The 19,104-nt window shown below is 40.8% G+C and overlaps 1 protein-coding gene across 1 annotated transcript in view; it reads right to left on the bottom strand.

Annotated features, from left to right (window-relative positions):
• Positions 1–19,104, bottom strand: part of CDH8 (cadherin 8) — a 314,936-nt gene that overhangs the window by 99,511 nt on the left and 196,321 nt on the right. The window contains exon 8 of the mRNA XM_031458332.2: positions 13,268–13,404. Within this exon, the coding sequence (XP_031314192.2) occupies positions 13,268–13,404 (137 nt within the window). The remainder of the gene's footprint in view (positions 1–13,267; positions 13,405–19,104) is intronic.

Below are 19,104 nucleotides of genomic sequence, written 5' to 3'. Positions count from 1 at the left end.
AGAAACAGTCCTTATAGTATGTGTACATTAAGAAGAAGGAGCAAAGTATTCATGTGAAGGTGCTGGTGAGCCAAGTATCTTGGCAAAACTACACTGAATAAAGTCAACATACTACCTTATATGACTATTACTTATTCTTATGATTTTTATCACAGGTAGACTATCAGCAATTTAATTCCCTGATGTTTTGTTTCCAAATGCATCTAATGGCACATTTGTACAAAGATTAGTATCTTTTAAGGATGTCTGCCCTCTCTGCCCATCTGTCACACTTAGCAGCACCGAAGAGCAGAGGGTTCAGGCTTTGACATTAAACCTGGTGGACTGAACTTCACAGTATGAGATGTGTGACCTCATGTACATTCCCTGCCTTCCTTAGACGTCACTTCATACATGTCTAAAACAACGTTCAGGTTCTGGCCACCTCAACACTGTTACAAGGAGTAAATGGTACAAGTGCTCACACACAGTGGTGACTATCATTCTGCCTGGAATTAGGCAGCATCTCAAACTGTAGTTTACCTTCTCTCCGTGGCTGCCCCACCCAGATATTTTTCAACTTAATAGACCCAGAGTCAACAGTGATCATGAGAGTTGCTCTGCATGCATCCATGCAGCTTTCTTAAATCACGATTCTTATGATGTCCAAAGACCTTTCTACAACCAGAAAATATACCTTGGTCATTCATTTTTATTTTTCTGTTGTGTAAAAAGCACAACAGAAACATCTGCATGGAGGTAAGTGAAGCATACAGTAGAGCTACCATAACCAGGAGGAATGAAACAAGCCAAGATCAACAAGTCTCTCCCTTTCATCACAAAATTCCCAAAACATCCTAGATGCATTCATGCTACTCCTTCTGCCTGTAATATTCTTGCCTCTCCTCTCCACCTGTCCCAGTTTAGCACTGAGCTTGACTCTGAAGGGCACTGGAGAAGGCATCACAGAGAACTGCCTTCCCCATACGTGGTGTTGGGGTGCGTTCTGTCCGCTTCCATCAGACACTCAGCTGCAGCCCAGCAGCACTCCCTCCTGTAGCCTCCAGACTGGGAACCAGGTCTTAACAGCCTGTGACCCTAGTCTTTGGAATTGCCTATGTGTGTTTGCCTCACTAAGGTTTTGTGTATTCAGTCAACAATTATTTGGTACATTTAGTGACTAATTTATTGGAACTTAACTCTCCTTAAGATGGACACTACAAGGGACAAAATCTATCATTCAGAGACCAAAGGCAAAATAAAGCTACCTAATTCTCTAATTTAGTATTTCCCATTTTCACTGAGGTCTCCTATTTATATACCAGAGGCCATTTGTAGAACATCTAAATGCCTTTTTAAATCCATGCCTAATCTATCGCTTCTGATAAATATCCAGATATTTTCAGATTTACTTTATGTATCAGTTTCCCTGAAAAGTCAGCCTACACATCAGTTTCTGTCTTAGATGCTTTTTATATCTTTTCTTAAATAAACAAATGTGGGTTTCTGTGGTAGTCTGTGGAGTTCAGTCTTTGTTTCTTTGTAACTGCAACATAATTTTATATTGGAAATGTGAAAAACAGTTCAGCAGGAAATCAAACACTGGCTCAGTGTGGGTATTTTTATATCCAGAGATACTCAAATATTAACCGGTAAAGAGATTTAGATACTGTGCCTAACACACAATGTAATGACAAGCCTTATTTAAAAGCCAGCAATATATATGTATATGTCTGTGTGTGTGTGTGTGCTCGAAGAGAACATTTTTTACAAACACGGATTTTCTTCACAGTCCATTAGAATTATTTGTTTTGCTAAACAAAACAGTTAAATAGAATCAAGAAAGAGAAGGTTCTAAAAAGTCAGTGTCTCAAACATAAGCTCACAACAGTCCATCTGAAAGAACAAGTGATGAGGCTTTTATCATTATAACCATTGCTAAAAACGGATATAGAGAATATATTTATATGATATTGTATTGAGCTATAAATAATAGATACAATATGATGGTTATATTAAAATATGATGATAACAGTTATATATACATTTATAATCTCTATCAACCAAGTGAGTTTTACTTCCCTATTGTTTCAGTTTACGTTAAACCAATAAACAAATTCATTACATTGGTCAAGGAAATTGTTGATGTTCAAGCCGGTAGTTGTTAAGGAAACCTAGGCTGGAATTTATATTTGGCTGCATAGTTGAAGCTTTTCCCTTCCACATTTGCCATCTACGGTTTCACTCCATGTCTCCCTTCTTCCACTTATTAATAAGCATTCATTGTCAAATTATAAGAGCAGGTGTGTGGAGCAGACTTCAGCATCATTCCAGGCTTAACACAGTGGGTTGCGGGAGCATTCAAACTTCAACATAAGGAGCCCCTTTGGTTTGTTTTAAATTTAGGAACTGGGGGTTCCTAAAAATCCAAACTCCCCTGGAACAGACAGTTCAAAGATGCAGATTTTAAATTCATTATCCTCAACTGAACCTCTTCCCATCCTTTTCAGTGGGTGGGGGGCTATTTATTAATAACATCCCATTGTGTTCTAACCTGTTTTACAAAGATCGTCAAAGGAAGGCCTGGAGCGATGGCCCGTCTTTCCTGTTCTCTGCCTTGTTGGCGTGAATCATGACACATCTCAGCAGCAGCCAGGCCTTCACTAGGAGAGGACGGACGCTCAATAGTCAGAGATTCGGCTGAAGAGTCAGACAAACCCAGGACCAAATGCAAACTCAGCCACCTAAGTCTAGAGCGCTTGAAGTTTGGTATCTTAGCTTTATTAGATGAGAGAACTGGTGGTACCAATTTATGGCACGATTGTGAGGATGAAATGGATAAAGGGCTAGCAAGCTGCCCACCTTGCAGTAAGCAGCAACTCCTTTAACTGTCTCATTTTCATCCTCCTCCCCAAGGCTTGCAATCTCCGGCAATATTTGCTTCTCTTCTTTGCTCATTAGTTATAACCAGATGCCAGTTTGTGTTGTTTCAAACTCCCATCTCTGGTGCAGCTTTAGTTTTATATTGAATTAGAACTGCAGAGGTTATAGGAATGGTCCCCAAAGTATGGTCCCTGGGCTGGCAGCATCAGTCTCACATGGGAACTTGTTAGAAACACAAACTCTTTGGCCCAGGAATCTGTTTTAACGAGCTCTCCAGGTGATTCTGATCCACCATCATAGCCGTGTTCTCCCTTCTCATTCTCCACGCCTTAGGCTCTGTTCCACCCATAGGCTATTTGCCTCCTAAATTTGGAATGCTAATATTCTGAGCCCTACATTTCCCTTATTTTGATATTTCTATGTATTTGATGGGACTCCCTGACACAGAGAATAAGACCATATCCTGCACCTGACATCCGAAGGCAATCATAATCTGCTGTACTTAACTTTCCAACCGTATCTTCTTTTCTCTCCTGATTTCCCTCATCTTCTAAGCTCTTCTCTTGATCAAGACATTTGTTAATTTGGAAATACATCTTTAACAAAAGCCTACTGTTACTTCATGATCCTGATGAAAATATACCTTCCACAAAGACTCTTCCCAGAGAAGACTGCTTCTTCCACCCAAGGGAGAGATCCCAGCCTACTGCAAATTACGTGCTTTTTAAGCAAATGATAGAGTTACAATGCCTTAGCGACAGTTTCTTTATAGTCTACTTTGTTGCTTCTTTGTGACAAACAGCATAACCCCTGACCTTTGGCTACATGTCGTATGGACCCCTGTCCTATAGATACTTTGGGAACAAGAAAATATCAGTATCATAAGTGAGGGTGTCGAGTAACCAATGGCCTGCCACCTCAAATTAGATGGAAGCAAGTTATCGTTGTTGAACTTTCTACCATCTGGCTAAAGGGCCGCCTGACCTGGCACTGAAATGCTAGCTGGGTAACCGTGGATAAAAGATGGAATTGGTGTCTATTTTTAGCCCTGGTTTCTAAGCCTTGGATTAGGGATTCCTGTAATCAGAAAACGTGCCGCATTTCCATTCCTTAGGCTTTGCTGCTTTGTAACCTGCTTCCACTTGTTCAATACAGATCAGATTAAACGATAAACGGGCTTGTTGGGTAATGAAGTGTGGGCTGGCATAATTCAGGGCTTGCCTCAGGCTCTCAGAAGGAAGAAAAATAAAGGTTCTTAGGTCAGAAGCCTGGCTCCTTGGGGAAAGAGCGAGGGGACCTGAGGCTCCTCTCTGCCAGCACTTTTCTCATGGTCTCTGTCTCTGACTCTTAAGGTTGGTTAATATTCTATGGGAATCCTTCCCTGTGCGCACAGCCATTGCCCCAGAATTTTCATACAAGGAGAGCACAGTCGCTTCTGCCCTTTATGTCCCAGCTTCAGTCACTCAGGAGAGAATGACTTTAGAAAATCCAGGAAGCTACTGTGCCGGTCTGCCTGAGACTTCTAACAAACAGCTGAGTGGGGCATATTAAAGCGGAGAGCCCCTCCACCAATTAATTAATAGCGTCTGTTTAGAGTCAGAACTCATCCAGTTAATCTCGTGTGGTGTGAATTTTTACTTCCTTTATTCATTCATCACCTCAGTAAACATTTATCGGGACCCCACCCCCCCAAGCACTGTGCTAGGCTCCCAGGATATAGCAGTGATCAATAATAAAGCAACAACAAAATGTTTCATCAGAGCAAGGACGTTACCTGTTTCTCCCCTTAGAAATGTATTTGTAAAACCTCAAGCAAATTAATGGGTATTATAAGCCTCAGCCAGTCACCTGAAGGCAAAAAGCATGGATCTGTGAGAACTTACAGCAAAGGAACTGAACCCAGCGTGGATATCAAGAAACAGTAAAAACACCAGCTGAAGCTCACACTAGCGCTAGATACACTAACAGATTTAAGAATAACACAAATTGCTATTTAAGCTGAAATTCTAAAGAATCCATAGTTAAACAGTTGGCAGCTGTTAGAAATACTGTGTCCAGTGCTTTTTCTCGAAAAAGTAAGATGTTGGAGCAGAGAACTTCGGATGTACATGTGCTATTATGAGAAGAGGGACCTGGAAGGAAGTGCCAACCAGGAAGTCCGTACCACTTCTTGGTCATGCAGACTGAGATTAGGCATTCCAGTCTGAAATAAAAATTTTTAAATGCCCACAATATTGTGAAATTCCAACTCCTCGCTTCACGGTGTGACATTTATTTCTCCACTCCCTAAACCTGCTCTTGGTAGTGCTACTTGCTGTGGCCAATGGGACTGACAAACTTGATGCAGACAGAGACTTGGAAAGTACTTGCTCCCTGGTCTTTTGCTGCTCCGTGGAAGCCTGGGAGAACCACCGAAGAAGCGGAGTGAACCTACTGGAGGACGAGAGGCCACGCAGGACAGACAAGGGGTGCCCGCTGTGGCACCTTGGCCTAACCAGCCTGCTGCATATACACCTGAGGCTAATACAGACCGTCCAGCCCCAGACAAAGCTACCAGGTGACCAGATAGACCAGCAGAACCATTTCAGACCAAAAGAACTTCCCAGCTGCTCCACAGAACCAGGAGAAATACATCTTTATTGCTTTCAGTCACTAAGCTGAGATATGGTTTATTTTGCAGCAGAAGTGAACTGACAGGACTATTTTGGTTCCGTTATTCCTGAGCCCAAGTGGCTGGGGGCGGGGTGGGAATGGAGACCAGGCCTGAATGACAAATAGAACGTTCAGATGAAGGACTAATAGTTTGTGTGTGTGGAAGGGAGAGTAGGCCCCAGGTTTGGTCTGGAGAAGGACCGAGAGGAGGATGAGGAAGGCGGGGAGGAGCACGAGAGAGGGGAAAGAAAAACCGTTACTGAGCCCCTCCTATGTGCCAGGCTCTGTTGTATGCATTTTGCCTCTATTAACTCATTCAACCCTCAGAAGTAAACTTCACACATGGCAACTGAGGCTTGAGGAGGTTATATGACTTACTCAAGTCACACACAGAGCATATGTTTTGGCTACGAAATTCTAGCTTCACAGTTTATGTTTTAAATTAGTAACTACTACTGCTTTCTGAGAAAGTGGTGATAAGAGTAACTGTGACCTTGGTTTTGGGTAAGAAGAAGGCTTCTGAGGCAGCCCGGCCGGGACTGACAGCGGGAAGAAGCCCCTCCCACTGGATACACATGTTTGCAAAGAATTATCCCTCCCCAATCATCTCAGGATGATACTTCCTAAGAAACTCACAATCTGGTATAACGTCCAAATAAAGCTGGGTGATTTTTTATTTGATGACAAAAAGGCTACTTTTAGGCATATCCTCTTTAATTATATAAAATGATAAAATTAATCATTATAATTATTGTTATGATAATTAATAGTAGCATCATTACAAAAAGTTTATTCTAGCTGAGGACAGATATTAGCATGTAAACACATTCACTCCTTATTGTGCACCTCTAAAGGTGTGTGACAGCCCACACTTTATCCTTCGGGAAACTAAGCCACAGAGAGAAGTTAGATAACTTAGCAATGGAGTGAGTGTGGATCAGTGAAAGAGTAATGATCCCATCCAAGCACACCCATTATAAGCTTGCTCACTAAACTCCTGTATTTCCTCTTTGACTTTCAGACTGATATCTGCACTCCTTCCCAAGTCCGTGTGCTTCCTCTGTCCCCAGAGAAGACACAACTGGGGATAAATCAACCGAGTATTATCCAGTCTTTATAATCTGTTCCCACATCGAGGAACTCTCCTCCCCACCCCCCTTCATCTGGTACCCTTAAACCTGGAGATGACCGTTTGCTGTGACTGCTCATTTTGCTACAACTTGCACCTGGAAAGTCTGAATCACTGTTTGCTGAGTACCTCCTATCCTTTATCTGCAGTCGTCTACAAGATACGAGTTACTGTTGAGGGTTCAGGGAGGGTGGCTTATAGAGCCCAGGGCAAGGCACAGGGATAGATGCCTCCTACCTTCTGTCTTTTTCTAGGTTAGGGCTTAGGAGCTGTTAGTCACAGTGACATCCTAAAGGAGTTCCTAGTTAAAATCTGCATCTCCACTCTCTATCTGCAGGCTTTCTCTAAGTGGATTAGAACAGAAGAGGAAGCAGAGATGAAAGAGATGGAGAGGTGAGACGATACAGTAGAACGGATGCAGAACAGGGAGGAAACGAGGGAGGGATTCCCAACTCAGTACTCAGATAACTGGAGCGGTTGCACATGAAGCGGGCGCTGTGGGGGCTGAAATAAAGCCGGTACAGGTCACCCACAGGACAGCATTCATTTGGGGCCTGCCTCGGGCCTCCCCCCTTGAACTTGGAATGACTGACTCTAGTTCTTCCCTGTGGGGACTCTTATTTTGGGTGCAGATCTCTTTCCCAGGAACCTGTAGCTTCTCCTCCCGTTTCCCATATTTTACTTTCCACTTCCCTGCATTATTCCCTTTACTGTTAAGAATACTGGTCTCTACCTTACAGCACCCACAGGCTTGTCTGAGGCGGGAGAGTCTTGATGGGGATTTGCCGTGTGCTTGTATCCCCAGACGGTCACATCGCTCGTGGCACTACAGCTGCCCTGGCATTTGGGAGCCCTGAACCACTCCTGCCCCTGCATTTCACCATCTACCCCTGGCTCCCATCACTCTCTCCTGTCTGTGAGAGTTAGTTATCTAACTGCACAACGGTTTCTTTCCGTCTGCTGCCACGCAGTTCTACACAAGGGGCGATGCTGGTCTTACAGAAGCTCTAGTCCCGACGGTGCCACAGGCAACAGACAGAGGCATTATATAATCTGAACGAGCTCTGGATATAAAACCTGAAGTTCTTAGTTCAATTGGGCTCTCTAAGAATATGCCTGCCTCATTTTGAGGGCCTTTCTGTAGCCACGGGTCAATCTACCATGCCAGAAGCAGGGCCAAAGGAAGGTCAGTGAACAAGCATACTGGCTGTGCAGCGAGGAAACTTAACTGTGCCGAGCAGTAACATAAAGGTCACAGTCACCAATTTTGCCACCATGGGGAGGAGAAAGGGTTAAACGACTGTATAAACCAAATAAATAATCTGAAGTTAAGCAGTTATTCAAAGGGCTGTATTAACAAGAATATGTGCAATGTACTCATCAATTTCTGAAGGTTATAGATGGATTTTGAGCTAAGGGTTATGGTACTATCACTTTTAATTCAATTTTTACTGTATTCTAAATTTTAAGGAACAGTTATGATTCCCATTTTATAGACAGGAAAAACTGAGAGCAAGAGAGGGGAAGTAAGATGCCCAGGGTTATACGGCCGAGATGTGGCCAACTCCACCCGACTCCAGAACTCAAAATCCCTCCAAACGATGAGCCCCCATAAAGATATATTTTTCCTAAGTAGCCTGGGTTGGACAAAGCAATTATTCTGGCAAGTGGGCCCTATGCCAGGAAGACACATCCTTTAAGTGCCATCAAACTAGCGCTTTCCCTGGGAGATTTAACCATCATTAGCGAAAAGCTTCATTTGCAATATTGTGTGCAGCCCACTGTAGTGGGCCAGAGCAATGCATTATCACTAACTCAAAGAGATTAATTTAATGGGCAATTATATGCTTCCTGCATTACAATACTTTCAGGTAACCAACAGTGGTATGCTTTCTGTAAATGCCAACTGCCTGCTCTCAGGTACAGTGTCGTAACCCTCCTCACCTTCCATCCCACACCACCCATTTCTCTGGGAGGGACACTCTAAAACTGGCATTCAGTACCTCTGAAATGCCTCTGCAGACACTCCATTCTAAGCAGACTTTTCCCCTGACTGCCCCCCAGTATCCCTTTACCTCTCTGACAGCCATGCTTGTTAACTCCTGCTGCTGTCTTCGGCAGGTCTGACCACCCCGCCCAGCCTAAAGGAGTCCTGAGCATCATCTGGTGAGCCTTAGCGCAAATCTCAGCTCAGAGGGTACTACCTACCACCACAAGAACGACCAAAAAATAAAGACAAAAGCACACAAACAGAAGAACACCTCACCTTTCTCTGCCTTCCTTCACAATATTATAATTATACTACTTATAATATATAATTATGTTTATTATAATACAATTAATTTTAAATATCTAACTGGTAGGGCGTAGGGAGAGGTGGTGGGAGAACTTGTGGAAAGTGGAGTTCTGAGTGGCTCCCTTGGGATTCGGCTTCAGTAGGCCTTTGGTGACGGCCAGAACTCTTCTTGTTTGGTTTAAACAATAACCCAGGTGACTGAGATCAGCTGGGCATGTCAAGTTCTCTGTGAACTCCATAGAAAAATGCTGTCTCCTACAATACACTATTCTGTGCTTTCTAGTCTCTGTTCCTCAGTTTCCTAATCTTGGAAAAAAAAGGGAATCCAGTTCCCGTCTGAACAGTTCCAATGCCTGGCTTTGTCCATTAGGCAGTATCCCTGCCCTGGGTTATAAAGGTTGGAACAGGAGGCCCTGACTGAGTGCAGGTTGGCTCCCTCCTCCGCTGCACTCTTGTTCCGGCACCAGCCTCATGCTTTGCACAGAACAACCACTTCATTCACCTGCTTCAGGAAACGGTGTGGCAGTGTCAGAAGTTCAATTTAAGTAAGAAGGTGAAAAGAAAGAAGATACAGGAGAGGGTTCCTCCCAAAGAAGGCATCTAAGAACATGAAAGTCACAGCTAAACAGCGTGGGTACCAAACCTGCCTCCAACCCCTGCTCTCTCTGACACTCCAGGGGAGTTATGTAACCTGTGTGTGAGTTTCTTAGACTGAAAAATGCATATAATAATCATACCTACTTTGAAAGAGTGACGTGGGAATTAAATATATTGCAGGGATTACATAATACCTTTCGGTGTTTCTTTTAATTAGCTAAGTTTACCTTAAGCCTTCACCACCATGGCGCCCAGCAGCCACGCACAGTAGCTGCAAGGGATGTGGCTGCTACTAGCAAAGCTACTGAGCGGAGACGTGCTCCCCGAGCCTGATCCCCTGTTAGCACGTGGGCGTCTAACTGCCGGCTCCTGTAATGAGAGGTGCCTGTTGATTATGACGGCAAGTTAGGTCTATTACCACGGAACTACTTGGGAAATACACACAGTGAAGCATCTCAGCCTTGGTTAAGTGACTCTGACACAAGAGGATAAAGGATGACATCTCCATCCTCATTAAGGGATAACAGATGGACTTTCCTAAAACCCATTTTTTAGCTTAATTTCATTTGCTTAAATCTTTTGTCTGATGAGATGGTGTTCTGAGAGTAATTTTACACTGTTCTCCCTGGAATGAATATTTCTTTATTAGAACCACCCCCATGGGGTTCTATTGTCTTGAGTGGTTTTAAATATTCATCTCATCCAAATACAATAAATCTCCCTTTAAAATTTTTTTTTTCCAAGACATAGTCTGCAGCTTTGGAAGATAAACATTACATGATGGGCTCCAAAATACAACCAAGTCAAAACAAATTTCTAAGCCATTTTGATAGTAACTCCAATTTTTCTTAAGTTCTCTGTGATATTATTATTTTGATGTCCTTTCAAGATTTAGAAAACAGATAACCTAATTGTACACTTAAAGTTTTTAGATTTATGCTCACTTCAGGTTATATTTTACAGCTAAAAATGAGCATTCTCTTTTGTACTCCCATTCTTTTTGGTTCTAAGAAAGTTACATGCAAAAATTCAAAACCGATGTTTAGTTTTCAATCTGAATGAAAAAAAAAAAAAAAGACCAAAAAAGGTGTAATAAAAGATGAGATAACCCCCATTGATTTTAACAGAATGTCAGTTTGTCATATATTTTATTTATTTATTTTATTTATTATCTATTTATTTGGGGGATAATTAGGTTATTTGTTTATTTATAAACAATAAAGTTACTGTGGATTGAACCCAGGACCTCAGGTATGCTGGCATGCACTCTACTACTGAGCTATACCCTCGACTCCTGTATTTGTAATTCTACATGGTTCAGAGAAAAGCTGAGGGTTGCCATGTGGACAGAATCATTTCCTACTTGGTCTCTATATGGAGCTAATTTTACACTTGAATCTGGAGCATATTTGAGGGATTTCTCTCAAGCCATGAAGAAAATTGTATCTGGTCTATATTGCAGTATTTTTAATCAACCAGACATTCACTGAAGGAGGTTCGTTGTCACACCTTTTTCATACCCTCAGCACGGAACTGCTTGTAATTCCCAACACTCATCACCTCCTTCCTTACCTCTGGGTCATTCTCTGTGGATAGATCAGCAGACTCCAACTCACCCTTTCGGATGCAGGGGCTTCCAGGTGCCACTAGAAGGAAAACTCCAAGAAGACCAGGGGTTTTGCCTGTTTCACTCACTGCTTTGTCTTCAGCCACTAGAAGAGTGCTTGGCAAGTACCAAGGACTCAATAAATAATTACTGAGTGAGTGAACAAATGAATGTCTCCCCTGATTGGGTTTGGCACCCCTGTCACCGTGGAGTTAGCAGCTCATTACCCTGGAGCATCTGCTCTGGGGTCTGTCTTCCTTACTCGTCTGGGGTTTCTTGCAAATGCGTTCTTTGTTTCTGGATTGCGCCTTCTGAAATGTTTCTTAACCGCCTGTTCTGTGTATTCATTTCCTTTCACTCCTTAGAATGAAGTACCTGGATCCTTATAATGAGGACTTCCTGGGTGAGTATTTAAGTGAAGGTATCCGTCTCATAAAAAAAACGTGTCATAGATTAAGGCTAAGGTTATTATAGTCAATATATGAGAAAATTCTTTTAGAAATAATTATTGCCTACATACTTTAAAGAAAACCGTGGTCCTTTAGAGCATTTTTATATAGCCTAAAATCAATTAAATATATATAGTTTTTCTCAGAGGCTCACGAGGATATACATTATAAATTATAAAAATTTCATACCTGCCACTCTAGGTAGGGCTAACACTTCTCATAAACCAAAGCCACCAAATGGGACGCTTCGTTTGACTTCCCCCTTAATGTTACAGGGGAAAACTGCCCCCAGAGTAACACTCGGGGGAAGAAAATACTGCTTCTAATACAGGATAAGCGTCTAAGATTCCGGAGTCTTTTTCCCTCCATAGCCATTTGACTTCGAGTTCTCTGCCTGCCCTGGAGTTGCCAACAGAAACATTCTTCACTCTTGACTCATCACTTTTCCACACAGTGGTTGTTTTTTGTTTTGTTTTGAATAAGTCTCCATGAAAGACATCACCCCCACATCTCAAAACAAGGAAAAGCCATGCCCCTCCCGAAGGTCTAGACGACTCTTCTTCTTACCAACAAACGAATCATGTATCTTGGAGGTGTTTCCCCATTTTCACATCAGTTGTGAAACCGGCGCAGATTTTAGGTCCTGCGTCTTTATACTGTATGTATGCCCAGGAATCTTCCCTAACGTAGGTTTTTATTTCCTTGTTCCGATTCCCTCTACCCCAATTTCCTCAAGAGTTTACTGCCTCCCTTGAACTTGTGTAAACTGTGAAGTCCTCATCAGCTCCTTCATGGAAGAAAGATATTTAAGTAATATACAAAATACCTTGTGCTTGGAAATAAAATGAACATCACAGCCCTTCTGCATGCTTCTGTATAATAGGAAATTGGTGAGGGAGGCAGAGTGCAAGTTCTCGTAGACAGCACGGCACTAAATCTCACCTTGACGCTGTTGTGTGGAGACTCAATCGCTGTGTCATTAAGTGCAATCAGAGAAGCTCTACGCTCATTAAAAACTGGCAGAAAGACTAGCATGTGTTATTTTAACAACTCTGGTGCCTCCTCTGAAGAAGTGCTTACATTTTCACATGCAACTTCTGAGAAATTTTCTATTAAAAATATAATTTCAAATAGTTTGTGGTTACTGTGTAAAATACATCAACTCCAAAAAAGAAAACAAAATCATCTATAATCTCATCTCCCCAAAATGATACATACTGATAGTGTAAATTTACCTCCTATATTTTCTGCATGTGTATGCATAGTTTAAATATGTGAGTGATAATTTCTATATTGTATATAATATATATGTTAGTGTCCACTTATTTAAGTTATGGGGCATAGCTCTTGAATTCTATTTTTTATTTTTTTATGCTAAATCTTTCTGTATATTTAAATATGCAAAACATTGCTTTTAATGGCTGAATAATGGATATAAGATGTAAGAATATTTGGCTCTAAGAATATTTCCCTTCCACATATATTGCAACCTTTTGGTAGTTTACCACAGTGTGAGTTATTTCACGTTGAGATGGTGCATTCAAAGGTTCCTTGGGAACAATGAGATAAGTTCCACTGCCAAAATAGCTAATTGACACTGGGACCACTTATATGATTACCAGGCATAAACTGAACCCAGCCACACAAGGAAGAAATGAACAAACCCAGGCACTTACTAATTTCGGTAGCAATGATCGTTATGTTGTGCCACATGCTTAATTCTCTGTCAAGAGGTGTTGCCAGCGTTATCTTCCCGTCATCTGCATTAATGTTGAATTGTCTCTCCAGGTCAGTGTGCCGGTCGATGGAAAACCTGCAAAACAGATACATCTGTGATCTTCTTCAATGTTTATGTGATCCATACATTCCATAGCAGACCTTTAGTGATCCTTGGAGAGCCATAGTTGTGAAGTCAAATGAATGGGGAGACTCAATGGCATCATAATTTGGAAAACAAAATGACTGAATGGGGCACAAGAAACTTAATAATTATTATCCAAGGAGTAATTAGCTACATATGTAACACAGAGGTCGTAAACTGCCATCAGTTTCAATGGGTAACACCTTCAAAAATGGATGCTGATGAAGAGTTAATTGGACAATCCATCACATTTATTGGACAGCTTATGATAATTAGCAGTTGCCACAAAATACTATGTAAAACAATGAACTTAAGCCCAAAGCAGGATGGTGCTAGGCAGCAAGTTATTTATGGCAGTTCAAAAAAATGTCTGTGTTAAACTCACATTTGATTACACAGCATGTATGTGTTTTCGTTATTGTTGCTGTTGGTTTGTTTTGCTTTCATTTGAAGTAGGAAAACTAAATATATACTTTACTTAAAATGAGAGTTGTCTCTTTCAGATAGGATAGCATTAAGAGGCTTTGTGTCTAGAGCTAAGTGCCTCTTGGGAACATTGAATATCGAGATCATACACAATTTTTCCCATAACATTTATTAACATCCTTTTATACATCAAGATCTGAACTTCGGCAGTGGAATGCCACATACAGTAAGTTCTATGTCTTAAGGAACACAAGACACATAATTAGAAAAACTGACCTATAAATAAGCAGTGAAATGAACCAAAACAAACAGGACGGAACGGAGGTCCAAAGAAGGGTGTTGTACACTGAATGTTTGTGTCCCCCCTAAAGTTTGTATGTTAAAGTTGTGATAGCATTTGGAAGGAAAGCCTGTAGGAGGTAATTAGGGTTAGATTAGGTCATGAAGGTGGTGCTCTCCTGATGGAATTAATACCCCTATTTAAAAAAAGGAGCCACAGGCTCTCCCTCTGCTCTCGCCACTGAGGATACAAGACAAAGGTCTGCAAACCAGAAGGGGTGCCCTCACCAGATGCTGGATCTGCTGGTGCCTTGATCCTGGACTTCCCAGCCTCTAGGACTGTGAGACATAAATGTGGTTTAACCCACTCAATCTATGGTATTCCTTATCTACAGAAGTGCAAACTAAGTCAAAGGTCGTGTACAATCCCATTCTAGGAGGAAGACCTGAAGAAAACCTTCATGGTTGAGATGACCGAGAAGTATGCATAAAATCTCTCTATTAAGTAGGACTCATTAACCCAAAATATGAAACATGGTCCATGGCTATTTGGAGCCGAGCATGTCTTCTTCTTCTTCTTCTTCTTTTTTTTTTTTTTAACATGTTTCATGTTTTTAATGAACATTTATTGTATCGTCAAGAATAAGACTATGTTATAAGAAAGTGAGAAAAAAATAATTTTCCCATAATTTTCAGTCTGCAGTTTTGTATTGTTAATATCTTAGTGGATTTCATTGCAAACACATATTTACGTATTTTATGTATATCTACTTCTTCATGTGTATCTACTTATTTGTGTCTATATCTACCTCTGAAGAAGGAAGGATAAATGGATAGACGGATGGATAGAGAAACAGATATACAGGGATGTGGATGACTCCTTACTCCTTTTAGCTACTTCTTTTTCATTAGAATTTGCATTCATATACTGTATACCAGACACACATACAAAAAAAAAGAAAAGGCATTTCTGTAAATCTTCCCTACCAAAGACAAGCATCATTAAACATTTTGGAATAATATTAAAAAGTACTTAATTTTATTGACAATAGTTTACTGCTAAATTCCTTGATGAAAACATGCACCATGAAATTGTAACTACTGGTTTAGTAAAGCCTTAGCTACAAAGAAAACTAAGACACCGACTTGTATCTATACACCAGGAATTTACAAACCAACCCCACACCCAACCTCCAGGAGGATGAGAGAAATTCAGGAAGGATTTAAGAACCCAGAGGCGTATCTTAATTAACAGTGCTCACAAAATAATCCTGAGCATGAGGAAGTAAGTGTTCACTGCAAAACATTTGAATCTGTTGTATTACAGAAAGAAGATTAAAAGCCGTTTTCCTGGGGAACAATGATTGTTGATTAGACCAATGAGATTCCAACTTTAACTGTAAAATAACTGAACAGACATGTGTTTTACTCCAGATACCATGAACACTTGGACTTTTAAATGAGCTAAGAAATGTCCAGAGGATTAATTATCGCTTTCTGCATCATATTCATAAATAAAATTTGCAGGCATTGCTGGGTTCTAGTGCTTTTATTATCTCACTGCTGACAGTTCACACATTCATGCATCAACTGATTTCCCAGAAGCCACCATAAAGGACAATCAGTCTCATCATTGATATTCATGGATCCCAAATCTGAAATATACTCCATGGCGATTTGATTGCTGACCAGTAATTGCCTAGAACTTGTGGCCTGGAAGAAGCACTGGGAACAATGACAGGGTTTTGGAAGCTGGCATTTAAAAAATGTTATTTGTTTAATCCCTTATCTAAATCCATATCATGCAGACCTCAACTTTGGAAGGAATTATATCTCTATTATGTATGTATTGCTGATTCTGGGATAATTAATAAGTTTATTGAGCTTCAGTTTCTTCACTGGTCAACTATGAAGACTCAGACCCCAGATGTGGTTGTGAAGATTAAATACGAAGCATAAACCTGTCTCTGGTACTTGTGTGCTGGAGACAGGTCCGTCAGCCTGAAATCACCATAATCAGCATGTCCCATAAAGTTTATTAAACTTTAATAAACTCCCCTACTTGGAAGGGGGTTGAGAAGGCCCCTTTCTTAACAGTTTATAAATAGTGTAAAACTAGAAAAACATCTGGGTGTTATTTAACTCCCATCACTCTGACAGAGGCAGGGATATTTTTCTCATTTTTTAAAGATCCAGTTCATGACAGACTTTATGAGGTGAGTCATAAGAATTTATAAAATAGGCTATAAATACAGCCCTTTAGTAAGATCAGAGGTAAGAATGTCATAATATTACGAGATTACACAACGGGAGGAACTCGATGAGGGGAAAAAATGACTTAGTTTAAAATTCAGTTTAAAGTCTACCTCAACTATTTCAAGAAGCCTTTTGCTCCTTTTGTAGACATTTTACACATTTTACTGCCTTGTAGACTTTACAATGAAGGCTTCCAAGAATTACTAAACAATTCAAAAACCCAGACTCAACATAGTCAACAAGCATGCATTAAACACCAAATGTGTACCAAGCACCGTGCCAGATGCCTTTTTCTTTCGTGTTTCTTTCCTTGTTTTTTTTTTTAATAGAATGAATAAAAGAAAAATCATTCTTACATAGGTGTGATTTACTCATGTTAGAAACTTCTGTATGCCTTTGCTACCTAATCTGTAAAATGGGAATTATAGTAAGGTCTTGTGAGATTTACCGAGGCAGCACCCATGAGGCACTACTGCAGCACGTGGCACATAGTAAGTGCTCAGTAAATAGCTATTGAAAATCTTTAACGCTGGCATCACTTATCTGGAAACAATAGGCATCTACTGCTGATTCCCAGGCCCCTCCTCAGGTCCAAGCAGCACTCCTGTTCACCCCTTGCTTCTCTGTCCCTGAGCAAGTTCATCTGGGATCTCAGGTCAGTGGAAGCAAACACGTAGAAGATGTCACTTTAAGTGATAAAGCCAAGGAGAAAAAGGGAGTGGGGAGGCTGAGGCCTGCACCCCCAGCACCACTTTAGGTGTTCATTGTTCCACTAACTTTTATGACCAAAATCTCCGTCCCATGAACTGACCATTCCAAATTCAAAGCTTTATTGGACACATTGACTTTTGAATTCCTATTGGCTACTGCATGAGCATTTGTTTTGTATCACGGTTAAAATTAATTACATTTTTACACGTTTAAAATGAATTATATAATTAGAGATACTCACATTTGAAAAAAACCTGCACCCCACCTGCGATTTTTAGTGATGTTCTCAGAAGATGCTTGCCCCCCACCCGTGGCTACAGCACTCCATCACCAGCTGCAAAGATGCAGCTTACTTTCCTCTGGTCCTCTAAGCCGCCACCACCCACCCCATTTTCTCAGTTTCTCCCCTCACCTCCTACTCATTCCACTCTGTGATAGAGCTGCATCAGAGTGACGAAGGCAATACTCCATTACAAGACTCAGATACAGGCTCTTTCCTTAAGCCAAATAACAGAGAATAGCTTCAAAGAAAAACTGAATGGGCTGAATACAGCAAACACAAAACAACCTAAATTTTAGAATCCAGTATACCAAGCAAGTTGGCCAGACGTCGTGATTTTGGACAGATCTCTCAGAAGTAGACCCTCATGCTACTCTGTTTTCTAGGACTCTCGGTGTCTATGTGAATGGCAGCAGATGAAGTGGAAGAAACAGAGAAACCAGTAAACCTTTCCTGGAATCTCACCCGTGGGCTATCACTGAAACAATGTAACTAGCCATCATCTCTTAGGCTCATCCATGAACAGGAGACACTTCCCAAAGGGGTGCTTTGCAGTAAATGAGTTGATACATGACTCAGATACAATAAATCAATTGATTAATTGATAGTTGAGTCTTCAATCTGTGAGAGATCTCTTCAAGCCCAGAGTGACTGTGAAAATGAAAAACTAGAAATGGAAAGACAGAAATAAAAACTATCATTCACATTCTTCAGTTGTTTCCCAAGTGACACTAGAAAAATACTCCAGAACTCTGTAGTGTTTGCCTACACCCATCATCACCCTTTTCAAACTATCCGCTCCCACGAATATCTTCACAGAGTGCAGACTCTGAGTTGGGGAGATGAGAGGCTCCACTGGGTTTCCTCCTCGCTCACCGCTCACCCACAAGGAGCCTTCTGAACCTGGTCCAACTCTTTACTGACCTTCCCTTCCTCAAGGTCATTCCTCTTATTATTCTGCAGTTAAACATTTGCTGGCCTTTTGCTCATTAAAGACAAGGAGAGATTGTTTGATTCATATATCATAACATCACATTGGTTGGAATTCTGCACTGCAGTTATTCAATAACTGATTACTGGAAGGATGTACAAACATTCGCTGAGTGTGCATTGTTATGTGGGAAACATGGTGGTCAAGAAATATTAGAAAAAGGAGTATATGGGATAAGAAAGGAAGAAAAAATAAGAAATAATAACTGGTTTCTACTATATCTACTGAAAAGTTCAATGTCTTCTAATTTATATCTTTAAAGTCATAGGATTTGTATCTCCAATATTGGAGTTTCCATTCTAACTTCTTAAAAATATGCATCTATTGGATTTGCTATTTCTTTGCAGATTTACTTAAGATACATTAGACCAAAGACCTCATTTGAGAAAAGCAAAATATACTTTGGAGAGTCACCTTCCTGCCACAATAAGAAGAAACGTAACACAGTGGGGAGTGTGGCATGTGAGAAAACAGGCTCCTTGGGTCATATTAACATCAATTTCATGGATGGAAGTTTTGGAAATAAACATTCTCATTCTAAAATAATAGATATGTTTTAGAAACTGCATAAACCTTGATACCCAATATTCACAGAAGCCCTATAGTAAGCTTTCCCATTTTATACCAACAAATTTCCTGGTTTGCTTCAATACAGTAGTTATGTGTTAGGAATAACTGCTAATGACACCATCATCTTACTTTGTGAAGT

Source organism: Camelus dromedarius, chromosome 9 (assembly GCF_036321535.1).
Source record: "Camelus dromedarius isolate mCamDro1 chromosome 9, mCamDro1.pat, whole genome shotgun sequence".
NCBI lineage: Eukaryota > Metazoa > Chordata > Mammalia > Artiodactyla > Camelidae > Camelus > Camelus dromedarius.
This window is presented reverse-complemented; position numbering and strand designations above follow the sequence as displayed.